Below are 18,185 nucleotides of genomic sequence, written 5' to 3'. Positions count from 1 at the left end.
CTTTCGGTTTCGTTAGATTTTTTCCTTTTTTCTATTTCCATAATATTTGTGCATTGGATAGTGGAAATAAAGTAAATGTCGCGCTTGTTTCTCGCGCTTGTAAAACGTCCTAACTATCCTAATACATTACTGACAGCAAAAACGTGTTTCTATTATGAGTCAAAAGATTAAAAGAAACAATGAAGTGCCGACCATATTCAACTCTCACGGATTGTAAACTTGAAACCTTCATAAACCTCATCATTTTACATGCAAAATTTGCTCTATTCATATTTGCAGATGCCGCAACGAAATATTTCATAAATCTTGGTTTCTGAAATAATACTTTCGGACTGTTATGTATGTCCCTTTTCGATACACCGTTCTCACTACTTATAATACTTAATCCCTAAATGGGTTTTGCGAAATTGAATAGCCAAAGAATTTAGCATCTAAAAAAATTGTGGGAGATATATATATTTACATTTAATATGTGCTTTCACAAGAGGAGCGACTTTCGAGGTTTTGTAGATGCCGAAACAAAATGTGTCATAAAACTTACATTATAAAACAATACTTTCGTTATGTCCCCTTTTGATACACCGCTCTCTTAGCCGCCTAGCCTAGTTGCCTACATTTTTGAGCCGGCAGCGACTAGTCGACAGTGCGTAATAAGCCTAAAGGTAATTTTCGTTGAGTTCTGTCGCTTAAGCCGCAGTGCCGAAATGACATCCGTCTTCTACGGCGAGCGCCAGTCTATTCCACCCTGCCACCCTCTGACCATGACGCTCGCCCCCTCCCTTAGCCATTCCTTTGGGTCGCGCGCGTCATACTTTTCGCCTTGCAACTCCATGGTGTAACACTTCCATTCACGGTCACTCCCAATTATAACGAGATTTTGAGCATCAAAATTAAAATCGATATACATACATAAATAAATTTTTTTTGTATTTAGTTTACTAAATACAAAAATTTTGTTTTTGAAATATGTATAATGCTCACAATTTTTTAATGTTTTACAATAATATAAAGCAAAGGAAACATGTGTAAATCTGTACCTCGCGTCAAGTAGCAACTAGGGAACGCATTTTGTTTGTTTATCGTATACAAAATACCAAATAAAATTCAATATATCATTTATTTTTGAAGTATAATGCTTACAAAATATTTTATAATGTTTTTCAATACGATAAAATAGATGAAACGATATGCGTAAATCTCTAAGAATATCCCATGGCAACTGGCGAGCGCATCTCGTTCGTTTATCGTATTTAATGCAGAAAAGTCGAAACAGGTGAGCAGCGCTCAGGTTAATGCGATACGGCACATGCGTATCGTTATGAGATATGGAGTTTGGTTTTGAATGCTTTTTTTTACATTTTCATATTGTCATGAGTAACGCTGTGATTTTTCATATGTTGTAAAATATTATGTTTAGTTCTATATGCTTTTCCACATTTTTCACATTTAAAGTCACGAGTAACGCTATGACTTTTTATATGTTGTGAGAGATGTTGTTTAGTTTTAAATGCTTTTTCACATTTTTCCACATCCTTCACATTCAAAATCATAAGCAGTGCTATGACTTTGATTATGTTGTGAAAGATATTGTTTAGTATTAAATGCTTTTCCACATGTTTCACATTGAAAATCATGAGCAGTGCTATGTCTTTGCATATGTTTTGAAAAATATCGTTTAGTTTTAAATAATTTTCTACATTCTTCACATCGAAACTCATGAGCAGTGATATGACTTCGCATATGTTTTGAAATATATCCTTTAGTTTTAAATGCTTTTCCACATTTTTCACATTTGAAACTACAAGTATCGTTATGTAATTGCATATGATGTAAGAGAGCGGTTTTACTTTTGAATACCTTTTTAGATTTTTCCCATTCAATGTCACAAACATCGCTATGAGTTGGCACATGTTGTGAAAGACTAATTTTATGTTTAAATGCTTTTTCACATTTTTCACATTCAAAACTAAAAGTATCTCTATGAGATCGCATATGTCTTGAAAGACAGAATTTAGTTTTGAATGTTTTTTTACACTTTTCACGTTCAAAGTCACTTGTGACATTATGTCTCTGAATATGTTGTAAAAGATAACTTTTAGTTTTAAATGCTTTTCCACATTCTTCACATTTAAAGTCACTAGTGACATTATGTCTCAGAATATGTTGTAAAAGATATTGTTTAGTTTTAAATGCTTTTCTACATATTTCACATTTGAAGTCACAAATATCGCTATGAGTTAACGTGTGTCTAACAAGATTTTTTTTACAATTGCTTGCTTTTCCACATATATCACATTTAAATTGACAAACATCCCTATGAGTTTTCGAATGAGTTAAAAGATATTCTTTACATTTGAATGCTTTTCCACATATTTCACATTTAAAGTCACAAACATCGCTATGAGTTACCATATGTCGTGAAAGACTAATTTTATATTTAAATGCTTTTCCGCATATTTCACATTCAAAGTCACGAACATCACTATGAAATAGCATATGTTTTGAAAGACATTGTTTACTCTTAAATGCTTTTTCACATTTTTCACATTTAAAGTAACAAACATCGCTATGATATTGCATATGCATTGAAAGATATTGTTTAGATTTAAATGCTTTTGAGCATATTTCACATTCAAAGTCACGAACATTACTATGAAATAGCATATGTTGTGAAAGAGATTGTTTACTTTTAAATGCTTTTTCACATTTTTCACATTTAAAGTCACAAACATCACTATGATATTGCATATGTTGTAAAATACTCTGTTTAGTTTTAAATGATTTTTTACATTTTTCACACTTAAAATCACGAACATCACTATGTGTTAACTTGTGTTTAGAAAGACATTTTTTGGTTTTCCATTTTTTTCCACACTTTTCACATTCAAAGTCACGAACATTACTATGTAATAGCATATGTTGTGAAAGAGATTGTTTATTTTTAAATGCTTTTTCACATTTTTCACATTTAAAGTCACAAACATCGCTATGATATTGCATATGTTGTAAAATACTCTGTTTAGTTTTAAATGATTTTTCACATTTTTCACACTTAAAATCACGAACATCACTATGTGTTAACTTGTGTTTAGAAAGACATTTTTTGGTTTTCCATTTTTTTCCACACTTTTCACATTCAAAATGACGAACATCGATGTGAGTTTTTATATGTTGTGAAAGATATTGTTTAAATTTGAATGCTTTTCCGCATATTTCACATTTAAAGTCAAGAACATTACTATTCAAATTATTAGATATTTCTCTTTCTGATTTCTAAAATAAAAATTGTATTAGGTAGTATAAATATCGAAATAAATAGAATATTGTGCTCTTACTTTAGTGACATCGTAAATTGTGTGAGACGAAACGTTCACTTTAAGTATATCTTTAACATCGTGCATTTCTGAAACGATTAATTAATTAATCAAGATTGCTTACACATTCAAATGTGACAGTTTAAATAATTTTACCTATTTCGAACAAGTCGTCTACATCGTCATGGATCGTATCTTCGCTGCTATCGTATTCGCGTTTCACATTCAAAAACTTTAAAACGAACAATTAAAATCATTATTTAAGATCACATGCATTAACGAATATAATTGTTTATTACCTCTACTTTACATTGAATCATTTCGACGTCAGCTTCTGCAAACAAATATTTTTCGTTTAGATTCTTAATTATAATGAAATAAAATAAAATATTACCAGTTGTAATAAGCGCCATTGTGTCAGCGTCCAACTGACAGTACGTTACAAGCATTTGGTCGAAATGCGACTAATTGTTGAGTATGGCCGGAAAACAGGGGTAGTTCAATAAATGTAATATATTTATTAGGTGACCACACATTTCATTACATGATATTTGGACACAAAGACAATTTACCACAGTGACAATTGAACACACGACATTTCATCACAATCCAATAAATTAGGACCAAGTTTAAATATAATTATAAAATACATTATTTATAAATATACAAATAACGCATATTTATTTTATTATTTTATTTTAATTAACCAGCGTAGATATAAAATTGTGTAATGGGTTCTTACTTTGAAATCAATGGCAATTTCCTTGCTTTTATTTTAGTAAAATCTGTAATAAGATTAAAAATATGTAGCTGGTAAGTTGTATATTTTTCCACTGAAATTGTGGTGAGTTCCACGAATCTGCTTTAGCTAATGGAACTGCGCATTTTAATTTTCAATATTTTAATTTTGAGAAACGCCCCTCTGCACTTACCACTGTTATCATCGGTAAAGTCAAAAGGATACGAAGAACTACGAACAAATTAGTAACACCATTTTAAAACTTGTTTTACATCAGATAGTCGGCACACTTAATTTAGCAACTGATCCGTATGCTTTTAAAAACAATTTCATGTTTAATTTTTTTCTATGTCTATTTTGTCCTAATTTTAAAAAAAATGACAAAAATAAGTTAATTATTATTTTAAATAACACTGAGTAATTAAAAATTAAATTAAATGTTCGACATTACCCCGCACGTCGACTAACCAGTAATTTGTCTCCTGGCAATACCTTCCTTCTGAGCGGTCGACGGTTTCTGGCGACTGCGGCCTTTCTCATCCGCCTCAAATATGGTGAGTACATCGTCATCCGTTAACATCCGACAAATATATGATTACCCGCACAATCTATTATCCAAAAACTATCGTTCATACGTTATTCTTTGACCCTCGGCCATTTTGGAAGAGGAACGGTACGAAATGTCCTCGCGGCAAGCTAATGTCATCATGTACGTAATGAAACCGAAATCTCACTATATAAGTCGTATTATGAACCGTTTCAAATCAAATTTGGTTTATACGACGACTGATAGTAACTGTGCGTGTTGTTCTAATAGTTTTGTGTTATTTTTAGTGGGAAATTTGTAACGCGACAGTTGTTAGGACGACATAACCTCAAAATGTTAAAAGTTTTTTTATTATTATGTATTGCTGACTTACTGCGTCTGAGGTTCATTTTCAAGGGTTTATTAAGCCTTAGTTTGGTAAATAACATATATTATCGTAATGACTTAATACGATTAGAGAAAATTACACTTTTGATGTCACATTTTAAGGTTATGTTTTTTAATAGAAGTATTAAAGTAAAATAAGGATACATACTATGTTCAATATATAAATATGAGATTGAATTTATCAGAACACTAGTTATAAATATTTGATTAAGCTATGGTATTGGACGACTTTCTTTGAGGAGGAGGAATGTCCGAGGTGACCTTTTTTGGCTCTCGCAGCATCTCTAATTTTCCGAAATGGCATTTTTATTTTTAGTATCAACCAATTGACTAGTATCGATTTTTCACGGTTTTGAGGTACCCCAGTTGGTTACATATATAACCAAAGAAGCAATAAAGAAAGAACGCGATTTTTATAAAAAAATATTTTATATTAATGTTTTAAAAGAAAACCAACCACAATAGCCGAATAATATATAAAAATATGTAAAATAAATTAATGAAATTTAGTAATAGAAAAGTGAAAATAAATCAAAGCAATAAGTCGATTAAAATCACGTTTTTCTTTGATTTATGAAAAATGCAGTATAAAATAACAGAAATAATTATGGAAAAATACGTGAAATTAACTCACTACTAAGAGGGTTAAGTGTGCATTTTTTTGTGAAAAATATTATAATACTTTTTGCTTCATTATCAATGTCTTCTCTAGTATACTTTTGCTTTGAACAATGAGTTGTGCCTGCGCTAATCATAAATAGTAAATATTTTAGATTTAATAACACGAAATTGTGCTCTTCGTCGTTTTAAATTCATATAACCACATGTTAAGCATTCATTTAATGCTCTAGCCAAAAATGTTGCTTATATCATATATTCGTTGTAATTAAATCAGTTCTAAAACTGAATCATGTACCAACTAAATAAAATGTATTTCAATTTTTTAACGCTTTACGGTCAATATAATTTTAACATTTTGTTTGATATTTGCACTATGTAGAGTACGCTCGGGATAAGGATGCCGGTTTGTTATTGAGTGCGTGTACATGTATATGAGAGGGAGAAGCGATGTAGTGTGTACTTCGTTGTCTCGCTTTCTCTTTTAAGGACAGTAGCTGATTCGTCATTAAAGTGCAGTGTGACACAGAAGTTCCATCTTCTCTAGTGATTTATTTTAAATAATTTTGTGTTGATATTGGTTTAATTGATATCAAGGCTTCAAATATACACTATTTTAATTATTTTTTCCATTTGGTCTTTTTACAATATTCTCTGTAAGGCTTAAAAAAGTTATTATTCTTATCGTTGCGTCAATGATAATTTTTTAATTTATTTAATGGATTCTAATGATTTAATAGTCGTCGAGCCATTAAACAATCTGCGAATAATTTCTTTCCCCATTTTATATCTTTTTGCTTTTGAAGAATAGCTAAAGATATTTAATTAATGACATCAATGTCTGGTTTCTTCGATTATATAATATATTTTTAATTGTCCGTTGAAATTTCCAACTTAGCTCAGATGTATGTATGTTAAATAAACATATATTTTCTTTTAAAATAAAAAAAAAAAATATTCTGAGCGAAATTTTTTTGAGCCACGCAGTTCACGCACACAATAACAAACCGGAATCCTTATCCCGAGCTTACTTTAACAGACAGATTACTTTCAACTACTAACAAATACAATAAAAAACGCACGTTCATAAAAACTTATTATATTATGGTTTATACAAATATATTTTAACACTAATGAAATTTTCAATTTATGTTTGTGGTTTATGGACTCGCCGTTTTCATTCTAGTTAATAGTAAAGCTATCCATTTTTTTAATTCTGGTGTTACAACATTTCTTATTTTCACGAGTGAACCAAAGTTACGTATTTACGGTATCACTGGAAGTCATATTCTAACCAATCCAATGTTGCATCTGGAATTTATTCTGAAGATTCTTTAAGACCAACGATCACAGTAAAAATCACAAAATAATTACAAATCTAAAATTGGTAAAAAATTATGTATTATCACAAAATGGTTTAAAAAAAATAACACAAAATATAATATGAAAGAGCGCCAAGTAAATAAAAAACAAGTTAAGTCTACAAATGTTTTCTAGTAACGGCTAAAGAATAATTAAATATTCGAGGCTTGCCGATATTGACCACACACATGGCGTCTACTTGATTACTTGTTTTTAACAAGTAATCAAGTACATCAGCAGTGACATGTCGCCATTGTTTATAATTTGATTTATTATATCCCTTTGAGATATACAGTGGCGGCCTCATAAATTAGACACTTTTTGGCTCATTAATGTTTAATTACTGCGTAACAAAATATGGAATTGGAAAAAAAATTGTCTAAACTTAAAACGACACTATCTTTGAACAGTGACGCGCAATACCTGATGCATCCCCTAAACCTGAGATTTATTACTCTTACCTTTCTGAGAAGTCCAAAACGGCGTATTGTACACGTACTATTCAAAGTAAATCATTGTCTAATGCGGGGCTCGGCAACCTATGACCCGCGAGTCACCAAGTGACCCATTTCAGTTCTGCAAATATAATTTTTTTTACGTGTTACAATGTCACGACTAGACTACATATATGGTTGTTAGCACTTAACCGGCGGGTCTTTTTTTTTCCCGCATGATCTGTAAAAATGGGCTGTTTCGCGAAAACTTTACGCAACACAGATTTATAACAAAAATATATGATAACTTTTGAATTAAACGGAATTAAAAAAGAAAAAAATTATCAAATGTTCTGCATTGTATTGGTTCATATGATAAAATTATTTTATCAATGGTTTTCAATCTGTGGGTTGCATAACATAATAATTAATATCATAAAATTTGCTTTATTCTACTTTATTATATCTCTAGTTTAAAAAATAGATAATAGTTAATTATGTACATAAAATGAACTATGTGAATTATCATATGTAAATTATATTTCGGTCTTCCGTGGGCTAAATTTGTTATGCCAAGCTTTGTCACGCTTTAAAAGTAATTCACGATCCTGTTTTATTACTTTAGCTTGTTCATGCAGAGTTCTTTGATTGTCCCCCACATGTGAAGTTGTGGCGACAATAAAAATATTTTCGCCTTAAAATATTTTTTTTCTTGTAGTACAAACCTTCATTCATATATGTCATCACAAAACACTTTAGTGTTTGCGGGTAGAAACAACTGGACCCTTCGTTAAACGTCATAAAAGGTAGATATTACCCGTCCCGCCAGTGGACGAAATCGGTAAATACTACCCGACCCGCCGGTTAAGTGTTAAGACCAAAAATATTCACTGACCCGAATAGTCTTTTTAATATTCACATTTTAATTATTTTGACCCGCAGCCAGAAAAGGTTGCCGAGGCCTGGTCTAATGGATAATTTTTGGTTTTATTTTTATTTCGAACGCTGTGATATCGATTTCTTTCATTATAAGGGTTAATTAAAATAATTTAAATTAATAATAAATGGTGTATTTACCTAGAATATAATTTTAATTAAGTAACAAATTTATTATGGGGAAAAGTGCACATTGTGACAAAACGAGAACTAATTGTGAATTTAAAAAATGACGAAGGTTGGTCGATGCAAATAATATCAGAATATCTAAAAAATCAAGGTGTCAAATATTTTGAAACACGGAAAACCTGTGAAAACTTTAAACGTAAACAACGTCCAAAAAACTTGGACACGTGTGGATCGATAAATAATTAGAATTTCCAAACAATATCCATTAAAAACAGACATTAGAAAAGAAGTAAATCAATTAAATGAAAGTGACATAAAAAAAAGAAATCCCTCTTGTGCCATGATGTTTGTCTCATTATTAACAGTGAACATACTTGGTTACGGGCATTAACAATGAGACAATTGCCCTTTTTTTGTCCGTTACTATTCATGGTGGTCGACAGTCGCCACAACCCGAAACATATTTCACGTAGGGCAAAAAGTCGTTCACAGACAATATTATGGATGTTTTGGAATGGCAATCATGCAGTCTGAATCTAAACCCTATTGAAGACATTTAAAACACAAAATTAATAATTAATTTGTCACAAATTTAAAATAAATAAATTCAATTGTAAAAAACGAGTGGGAACTGATTCCTGTCGCAAATACCAGCAATTAATCGAGTCAATGCCTAACTGTTGTAGGGCTATTATAAGGACAAAAGGTCACCATCAAAATACCATTAACAACCCAACTTATCGCGATAAATGAGCTCTCCCCGGCTTGATTCAAGTAAAAATGATATTTTTTTGATAAGATATGCTTTTTGAAACTCTTGTCTACAACACTGCAAAAACGCCATTCAAAACATGCACAGGAAATACCCAAAAATCGACGTTATATTTCATTAATGGAAATGGTGCGTCTGACGCACCCTACGAGTAATATAGAGCCGAGCGATGGTGCGTCTCACGCACCTTATGAGCGGAAAGGGTTAAAGAAATTATTGTAAAGGTCGCAGAGTTTGATATGTGTTTTAAGTAAATGTATTTCATTGTTATTTTATCATAATCTGCATCGTTTTTATTTTTAAAATATGTATATTTAGTGTTTCTAAACATAAATTTATTTTTTATTTTATTGGTGTTGCGATCCACAGATTGATGTTTACTGAATTTACCATTGTGAATATAAAAAACGATCATGTCGAAGCTGTATTTTAAATTTAAGTTTGGGTACATTTTTAGGAATAATCCCTGGTATGCAATGTGCTAACACTCGTTATTTTACATTTCAGGCGCGCGGACCTAAAAAGCATTTGAAGCGTTTAAATGCCCCCAAGGCATGGATGTTGGACAAGCTCGGTGGCGTGTTCGCCCCCAGGCCGTCCACCGGTCCCCACAAGTTGAGGGAGTCCCTCCCCCTTGTGATCTTCCTACGTAACCGTCTGAAGTACGCGTTGACCAACTGCGAAGTCACCAAGATTGTCAAGCAGCGTCTCATCAAAGTCGACGGACAAGTCCGAACTGACCCCAACTACCCTGCTGGATTCATGGGTATGCTCGAATGGAATCAATGATAAATTAGTGTAGTTTTAATATCGTTTATTTTAAATTCTAGACGTCATCAGCATCGAGAAGACCAACGAGCTCTTCAGACTCATCTATGACGTTAAGGGTCGCTTCACCATCCACCGTATTTCTCCGGAAGAAGCTAAGGTTGGTGTTACTATTCTTAGTTATACGATCGAGAGCAACAATATCTAAAATAAAATTAATTTCAGTACAAACTCTGCAAGGTGAAGAAAGTACAAATGGGACCCAAAAATGTCCCATTCTTGACAACTCACGATGGACGCACCATCCGTTATCCGGATCCGATGATCAAAGTCAACGATACCATTAGGTTGGACATTGCCACGTCGACCATCATCGACTTCATTAAATTTGACACAGGTATTATTTCTTCGCCTTAATTCCCATATTTTTTAAGGGCGATCCATTTACAACTTATCAATATTTTTTAGGTAACTTGTGCATGATTACTGGAGGAAGAAATTTAGGGCGTGTCGGAACCATCGTGTCCCGCGAAAGACATCCAGGATCCTTCGATATCGTCCACATCAAGGATTCCCAAGATCACACGTTCGCCACCAGATTGAACAACGTGTTCATCATCGGCAAGAGGAAGAAGGCGTACGTGTCGTTGCCGAGAGGCAAAGGAGTGAAATTGTCGGTCGCCGAAGAACGTGACAAGAGGTTGGCCGCGAAGAGTGCCGCATAAGCTTTGTCTACAACATTTAACAGTAAACGAAAAAAAACTAATTTTGGACTTTTATTTCGGTACCCTAAGATTCTGACATCCACGAGAATTAGTTTAGTTAATTAGTCTCATGGTTTATTGCACAACTTTGCTTTTTTTATTTTATGTGAATATATTTAGAAAAACTTAAAACTCGTAGTTTTTGATCGTTACAATTTTTGTGGGTATTTAATTGGTCGATTCATATGCATCCATTCAATGCAAAGAAACAAAGTAATGGTACCTTTCTTTGAAAATTGCTTGTGTTTTCAACATTTTTTTAATTCGTTTTGGTTGGCAACTAGACACAGATTGCGCCGATGCGATAGAATTGCATAGATGTCTTCGGTTGTGTCAGTTGATGAAATGTACAGGTCGTACATAGCAGCTTTCAGTCTATCTTTGGTTGCATCGATAGATCCTTCTAGAAGGCGTTGGTACCTGTTATTGAGCGCAGAGCTGGTCCTAGCTTATTTGGCGCCCCCCTCTATTAATACTTTGATAACTCATTACATTAGCTCAAATATATAATTCAAATTAAAGTAATCTGATATTAGATTTGACACAATACTCTTTTGCGATTGTGGGTATTTAAGAATTTGTAGTTTTTTTATGCGTGAAATAATCTAAAGAGTACACAATAGGGTGTACCAAAAACACTAACCTCCTTGGTGAAATGCCAAATGAGAGTACAAATTGATCTATCAGAACCTTTGCGAACATTCAACAGCCTACGACAGGGTGATGCCCTAGCTTGCAATCTGTTCAACATTGCCCTAGAAAAAGTAATTTGAGATGCCAAACTGGATATAACTGGCAGTGTGTATAATAAATCGATACAAATCTTCACCTGCGCTGATGACAAATATAGTGGCGGGATCGAAACAGGCACTAATAGATACCTTTAATGCCATGAAAATGGGGTTGAAGATCAATGAAACAAAATACATATCGGTTATGCCTAGTTTGAGGAGCCAGTATCCTGAAAATCTCGAAATGAACTAGGTAGTACACGTTTGAGTGTGTCAGTGACTTCATATACCTCAGAACCCTGTTAATAGCTACAAACGATGGCAGCAAGGAGATCAAGAGACGAGTAGTGTCAGCAAATAAATGCTATTTCAGCCTAATGCAAATCAAATCGTGAACACTATCTCGCACTACAAAAATATTGTTCTACAAAACGCTGATCAGACCAGTTCTGACATACGGTTCAGAGAGCTGGACACTTACCTGGGCTGACGAAAGGCTGCTTGACATATTCGAGAGGAAAGTGCTTCGCAGGGTATGTGGCGCTATATACGAGAGCAACGAGTGGCGTATACGAAACAATCGGGAGCTCTACAACCTCTTCCAAGAAGAGTGTCTCCACTTTCATCAGAGTTGGATGACTCCAGGAAGGAAGATGGAAGAAAAGTATGATCGTAATCCTTGAATGTTCGGTTTATATGAAGTTTAAAAAATAGGAAAGCGGACCTAACCTAACCTAACCGGCGAACAATTGATGATGTTCGATTTATATAAAGTTAAAAAACATGGAACAGTGTACCTAGCCAATCAATGGCCGGTATATACGAAGTTTAATAGCGAACTTAATCTATGTAGGAATGCCGTCAGTGTTCCCTCCATACTGTTAATCTTTCAACAGCCCGACTTCGCGGCTTCCACCCTCTTAAATACCGACGGTGTTTTCGCACATACATATATTTGTGATATAATAATTCGATCGAAGCAATTTTCATGGTTGGTTATATAGCATAGGTGTTCTGATTGAGGTACTATTAAGAAGCAAAACAGGTAAACACAGGTTGAATTTTATGATATATTAGATATAAAATTCAAAAATAAAATGTTTTAAAATATGATAGAAAATTAATTTTTAATTCAATTTCCAAAGTATAGTCTAGATCAGGGTTCGGCAAACTTTTTTTAGAAAGGGCCAGATTGTAAAAATTTTAGGCTCGGCGGGCCAGGTACCAAACTGGAAAATATTTATGTATTGTACATGAGTAATTCTATTAAAAAACTAGATTCAACATACATACTTTTATTAGGAAATAAGATTTATACAATACAAAAAAATATTAGTTATATCAGTATAAAATAAAAAATACTGTTACGTACAGCGCGTAATTTGACTTGTTTTTAATTGATTCGTGTAAAAAACAATATTTAGACCGCGGGCCGTAGTTTGCTGACCCCTGGTCTCTGGATTTCATCCGGCAGATTGAGACAAATTAATTCTCGTGGGAACGCATCGGATGACCACCTTTAGGAATTTATTACTAAGCATCTTAGTGGGCATCTTTGTTGATTTGCTTAGCGGCTGACATTGGGGACCAATACCAGTGTCTAAGCAAGTTTTGTTATCGCGCTATATTCACAGTCAACCATAGCCCATCCAAGATGTTAGCGCTCATCATCGTTGTGTTGGAAATTAGGGTGCGTGTACGCATGCATGCATACATACATAGTTTTCCGCGAATTTGTTTACACCGATAGGAGAACGTTACAAATACTAAATCAGGGCTGTTTTAAGGGTAGGGTGACCGTACGTTGGAAATTGAATTAAAAATTATAATGTGTTATATTTTTATTATAAATTATTGTCATGTTGTGGTATTTAGTAATCAATAAAACAATTCCTGTAATATTCCATTGGTATTTTAAGAAATATTCAACCTGGAGAGTGACACCAAAACTGCTCATGTTTTTGAGTTAAATATGTATATTATAAACAAAAAAGTAAGAAAGTAATATTTTACACTTTCTTCAACAAATTAAATTAAAAAGTAAAAATTAATTGCACTTGTAATTTCCCATTGTCACCCTATTATATTCTCTCACCGATACTATGACGATGAGCGTTCAAATCTTGGACGGAAAGTACGTCAAACGCATTACTAATCCGCACTTTGGAGGAATGGGGCTTCCTTCAGATTCGTGTCTGATGTGTCTCCTGCCTGATGTTGTACGAGTCACTACAAAGTAATCCTACAAATGCTACAACTAGGCTGATTATTTTTTTAAATATGTATTTGCAACAAGCTCCTTTGTTTTTTTGCTATACTCAACAATTAGTCGCACTTGGACCAAATGTTGGTGATGAACTGTCAGTTTGACGCTGTCACAATGGCGTTTATTAAAACCGGTACTATTTACTTTTATTTCATTTTAATTAAGAATCAACGTATAATTAGTTAATAACGAAATACATTTTTTTACTAGTTGATAATGATACTGATATGATTGCAGAAGCTGACATCGAAACGATTCAATATAAAGTAGAGGTAAGGAACAATTATATTTGTTATTTCATGTGATATTAAATAATGGTTCTAATTGTTTGTTTTAAAGTTGTCAAATGTAAAATGCGAATACGATAGCAGTGAAGATACGATCCGTGACGATGTAGACGACTTGTTCGAAATAGGTATAAATATTTTTACTGTCACATTTGAACGTGTAAGCAATTGTTGATTAATTAATTAATCGTTTCAGAAATGCACGATGTTAAAGATATACTTAAACTGAACGTTTCGTCTCACACAATTTACAATGTCACTAAAGTAAGAGCACAATATTCTATTTATTTCGATATTTATACTACCTAATACAATTTTTATTTTAGAAATCAGAAAGAGAAATATCTAATAATTTGCATAGTGATGTTCTTGACTTTAAATGTGAAATATGCGGAAAAGCATTCAAATTTAAACAATATCTTTCACAACATATAAAAACTCACATTGATGTTCGTCATTTTGAATGTGAAAAGTGTGGGAAAAAATGGAAAACTAAAAAATGTCTTTCTAAACACAAGTTAACCCATAGTGATGTTCGTGATTTTAAGTGTGAAAAATGTGAAAAAGCATTTAAAACTAAACAGAGTCTTTTACAACATATGCAATATCATAGCGATGTTTGTGACTTTAAATGTGAAAAATGTGAAAAAGCATTTAAAAGTAAACAATGTCTTTCACAACATATGCCAACTCATAGTGATGTTCGTGATTTTGAATGTGATATATGCGGAAAAGCATTCAAATTTAAACAATATCTTTTACAACATAAAAAAACTCATAGCGATGTTCGTCATTTTGAATGTGAAAAATGTGGAAAAGCATGGAAAATTAAAAAACGTCTTTCCGAACACATGTTAACTCATAATGATGTTCGTAACTTTAAGTGTGAAAAATGTGGAAAAGCATGCAAAACTAAAAAATGGCTTTCTATACACATGTTAATTCATAATGATGTTTGTGACTTTGACTGTAACATATGTGGAAAAGCATTCAAATTTAAACAATATCTTTCAAAACATATGAAATCTCATAGCGACGTTCGTCATTTTGAATGTGAAAAATGTGGAAAAAAATGCAAAACTAAAACGTATCTTTCTAAACACATATTGACTCACAGCGAAGTTCGTGATTTTAATTGTGAAAAATGTGAAAAATCATATAAAAGTAAACAAAACCTTTCACAACATATGCTAACTCATAGCGACGTTCATGACTTTGAATGTGCAATATGCGGAAAAGCATTCAAATTTAAACAATATCTTTTACAACATATGATAATTCATAGCGATGTTCGTCATTTTGAATGTGAAAAATGCGGAAAAGCATGGAAATCTAAAAAACGTCTTTCCGGACACATTTTAACTCATAGCCATATCCGTCACTTTAAGTGTCAAAAATGTGAAAAAGCATTCAAATCTAAACAAAATCTCTTACAACATATGCAATCTCATAGCGATTTTTGAGAACAGTCATATTATGTAAAAATATTTAAAAGTAAACAATGTCTTTCGCAACATATCTCACAATGAGTGGCTTAAATGGTTGACCGGCCATATGTGCAAATATAATGAACCACTTGCAAATTTTCAAATATTGAATAATTAGGAATTTTGTATAAGATGCTCGTCAGTGAATTTGGATCTGTAAACTTTATAGTATATTTTATTATGGAGAATGTTTTTAAACACACAAATAATTAGTTCTGAATGCGGCATTTGTAACTTATTTGTTATTTAGGTCGCATATCTTTCTTTCGGTAGTTTTTGTAAAATATTAATACTCTTGTATGGAAAATTGTTGCTCACCCTCCATATTCTTCCTATATAGCACCAACGGATTAACGTTTATATAAGTCTCCACGTCATAATTTAGCTGGTAAAAAATTAATAGTTTTAGTGAAGTAAAAACATTTCTTTCTGAATATTTTAACTCACAGCAGCCAGTCAGTTTTCACAAATGTGGGATTAAAAATTTGCCTGATTGATGGAAGAAGGTTGTATCTGTCGATGGAGATTATTTTGTAGAATAAATTTGTTATTGGAAAAATACTTCATTTTGTCCTTTCTTCTTGGTACCCCTAATATGTGGAAAATATAAAATTAAAAATTATTTGAAAACATAACAAAATCATATTATTTCGACTGTTTCGTGTTTGTAACTTTTAAACGAACCCGTAAAATCTATCGATTATGAATTGAAAAATATTTAAACGTGAAAAATATATAATTTTTTTTCCGTAAAAGCTTGCAATTTATTATATTCATTGTGTTAATTTTATTTAATTAAACATACTTAGGTATTTTTTTTATATAATGTATAAAATAAGTCATACGTAGGCACATTCTCTTGGCGAATTTTGGCGGGCTTGCAACGGCCGGTATTGTCTCGTGCACCGGTCACCTATATATTGTAATAACTATGTAAACCATATACTTCTCAATAAAATAGTACTGCAGCGGCTCAATATGTGTCTAATTACCATCCATCGCCAAATATTTATAATTATAATTTATATAATATCGGAGCGTAAAGTCAAAAAGCATTACAAGTTGACGCTAAAACACCTTGTAATGATAATTAATTGCCGACAGAAATTAAACTATTGTCAACTGAAAAAAAATGATTCTGACCATCTGGCAAAATAGTTATTACCACTTAATATAAATTCTGACCAGTCCAATTTAAATTCTAACCATTTAATATAAATTCTGACAATTTAATATTTATTCTGGCCGCTTAAATTCTGACCTTATAATATAAATTTTGACCACAACTGTATTAAAATTTTGACCCGAAGAATAAAAGCCGACATTTTTGTTGTAGTTAACATCTACCATTCCATTTTCCAAATCACTGTCAATTTGTTTTGAAATTTCTTGAATAGTTTATAATGAAAGAACTTCTTTTGTATTTCATACGTTAAAATACAAGATTTTATCTTTTTATTTACATAATATCACATCTTATTTTAATATTTGTTTAGTCATAAATTAAGTTTTTTTAAATAAATTAAAAATAGGCACACTACAAAATAATTACAATATATTTTATATTTCAATCACTCTTCTGTTCTTTGGTGTCGTCGTTTAAAATTCCATCTTCACTATTATGCTGTGACTTCAAATGTCTCTCCAAATCTCGTCTCCTCACCAAAACCTTACCGCACAATGAGCACATATACTGAGTCAAATTACTAGCGTGTAGTCTCACGTGCTTGTTCAAGTTACTCGGATCTCCGAAAGGTCTCAGGCAATACTTACACTTCAACGGCTTATAACCAGTGTGCGTCCTGATATGAATCTTCAAACCATACTTCCTCGAATAAACCTTACCGCAATACACGCACAGGTGCCCCTGTTTCAACTTACCCCAATTACTCGCAAACAGTTCTACGTCTGCAGCATAATTTCCGGATACTTCCTCTAAAGATCTAGACAGCTTCAATTCTAAAACATTACTCATCCATCTTGGATGTTGAACGGTTTGATGCAAAGATGAACCGACGGATAAATTTAACGGTTGGACCGTTTGCACATCTTCTTTTTTGTGTTTGAATATTTTCTTATACGGTAAAAATGCTGAGTGAGGCGGTTCAGAATAACTTCGCTCGTTCATCAGAATCGGATCTTGAATGTTCCATACTGAGCTTTTTACTTTATACTTCTGATTTATTATGCATTTGATCTTTTCCCATAAAGCAGATAAAGATTCTCGACTGCAAGACATGAATAAGTGTATCTTTAACGGATTTGGATGCTCAAAATTTTTGTCACACGAGTGGCAGCGATACTTTTTATGACCTGAAATTAAATCCATAGTTAGAATTGTAACATTTTAGAGTAGCTTAAAAATAATCTTACCAATAATGTTTTTAGGTGTTAAAAAAGGCATATCTATTACAGCAGCTAATTTTTCAGAGAACCATATGTATAGTTCTTCATTTTTCTCTATATGTTTTATTACTTCTAAGCAGTACGATTGATGTTCTTTGTATTGAACGATGTCTAAATGAACGTTTGCCGAGTGAACATCTGATGCAATTCTAATATATCTGTACCAATTTTCTGAAATGCCCTCCACTTTTACAACCCCTAAGATTCCTTTGTAAATCCCAACTTCAACCTAAAAAAA

The 18,185-nt window shown here is 32.5% G+C and overlaps 4 protein-coding genes across 5 annotated transcripts; 2 read left to right on the top strand and 2 right to left on the bottom strand.

Annotated features, from left to right (window-relative positions):
* Positions 1 to 1,100: 1,100 nt before the first annotated feature.
* On the bottom strand, positions 1,101 to 3,778 carry LOC148239627 (uncharacterized). Its single transcript, XM_088194530.1, has 5 exons — positions 3,709 to 3,778; positions 3,614 to 3,648; positions 3,471 to 3,546; positions 3,336 to 3,403; positions 1,101 to 3,273 (listed from the first exon to the last, which is right to left on the bottom strand). The coding sequence occupies exons 1-5, from the start codon at positions 3,761 to 3,763 to the stop codon at positions 1,516 to 1,518; spliced, it is 1,992 nt and encodes a 663-aa protein (XP_088050656.1). The 5' UTR covers positions 3,764 to 3,778; the 3' UTR covers positions 1,101 to 1,515.
* A 770-nt stretch (positions 3,779 to 4,548) lies between these two features.
* Positions 4,549 to 10,902, top strand: RpS4 (ribosomal protein S4). Its single transcript, XM_088196446.1, has 5 exons — positions 4,549 to 4,607; positions 9,746 to 10,004; positions 10,069 to 10,166; positions 10,232 to 10,403; positions 10,475 to 10,902. The coding sequence occupies exons 1-5, from the start codon at positions 4,605 to 4,607 to the stop codon at positions 10,729 to 10,731; spliced, it is 789 nt and encodes a 262-aa protein (XP_088052572.1). The 5' UTR covers positions 4,549 to 4,604; the 3' UTR covers positions 10,732 to 10,902.
* Positions 10,903 to 13,821: 2,919 nt separating this feature from the next.
* LOC148239625 (uncharacterized) lies at positions 13,822 to 16,518 on the top strand. Of its 2 annotated transcripts, none has more exons than XM_088195496.1 (5): positions 13,822 to 13,900; positions 13,978 to 14,039; positions 14,107 to 14,182; positions 14,251 to 14,318; positions 14,381 to 16,518. In XM_088195496.1, exons 1-5 carry the CDS (start codon positions 13,846 to 13,848, stop codon positions 15,515 to 15,517), a joined length of 1,398 nt encoding a protein of 465 aa, XP_088051622.1. In that variant the 5' UTR covers positions 13,822 to 13,845; the 3' UTR covers positions 15,518 to 16,518. The 2 variants fall into 2 exon arrangements, with proteins under 2 accessions (XP_088051622.1, XP_088051700.1); XM_088195574.1 differs by having other exon boundaries at positions 13,835 to 13,900; positions 14,005 to 14,039.
* Positions 15,381 to 18,183, bottom strand: Prdm13 (PR/SET domain 13). Its single transcript, XM_088196700.1, has one exon. It carries the CDS (start codon positions 17,868 to 17,870, stop codon positions 17,109 to 17,111), a length of 762 nt encoding a protein of 253 aa, XP_088052826.1. The 5' UTR covers positions 17,871 to 18,183; the 3' UTR covers positions 15,381 to 17,108.
* Between the last annotated feature and the right edge of the window lie 2 nt (positions 18,184 to 18,185).

Source organism: Plectrocnemia conspersa, unplaced genomic scaffold, assembly GCF_051122295.1.
Source record: "Plectrocnemia conspersa isolate PC_06_02 unplaced genomic scaffold, ASM5112229v1 ptg000001l, whole genome shotgun sequence".
Classification (NCBI taxonomy): Eukaryota; Metazoa; Arthropoda; class Insecta; order Trichoptera; family Polycentropodidae; genus Plectrocnemia; species Plectrocnemia conspersa.
Note: the sequence above shows the minus strand (reverse complement) of the source record. Positions and strands in the feature narration are given on the sequence as shown.

Excerpts from the sequence above, each read along its gene's own strand:
- Prdm13 (XM_088196700.1), bottom strand. The coding sequence starts at position 17,870 with ATGGATTTAATTTCAGGTCATAAAAAGTATCGCTGCCACTCGTGTGAC.
- LOC148239627 (XM_088194530.1), bottom strand. The coding sequence starts at position 3,763 with ATGCTTGTAACGTACTGTCAGTTGGACGCTGACACAATGGCGCTTATT. Across the intron at positions 3,649-3,708 it reads AATGGCGCTTATTACAACTG|AAGCTGACGTCGAAATGATT; the intron begins GTAATATTTTAT and ends ATTTGTTTGCAG. Across the intron at positions 3,547-3,613 it reads TGATTCAATGTAAAGTAGAG|TTTTTGAATGTGAAACGCGA; the intron begins GTAATAAACAAT and ends TTCGTTTTAAAG.
- LOC148239625 (XM_088195496.1), top strand. The coding sequence starts at position 13,846 with ATGTTGGTGATGAACTGTCAGTTTGACGCTGTCACAATGGCGTTTATT. Across the intron at positions 14,040-14,106 it reads CGATTCAATATAAAGTAGAG|TTGTCAAATGTAAAATGCGA; the intron begins GTAAGGAACAAT and ends TTTGTTTTAAAG. Across the intron at positions 14,319-14,380 it reads CAATTTACAATGTCACTAAA|AAATCAGAAAGAGAAATATC; the intron begins GTAAGAGCACAA and ends TTTTTATTTTAG.
- RpS4 (XM_088196446.1), top strand. Across the intron at positions 10,005-10,068 it reads CTACCCTGCTGGATTCATGG|ACGTCATCAGCATCGAGAAG; the intron begins GTATGCTCGAAT and ends TTTAAATTCTAG. Across the intron at positions 10,404-10,474 it reads CTTCATTAAATTTGACACAG|GTAACTTGTGCATGATTACT; the intron begins GTATTATTTCTT and ends AATATTTTTTAG.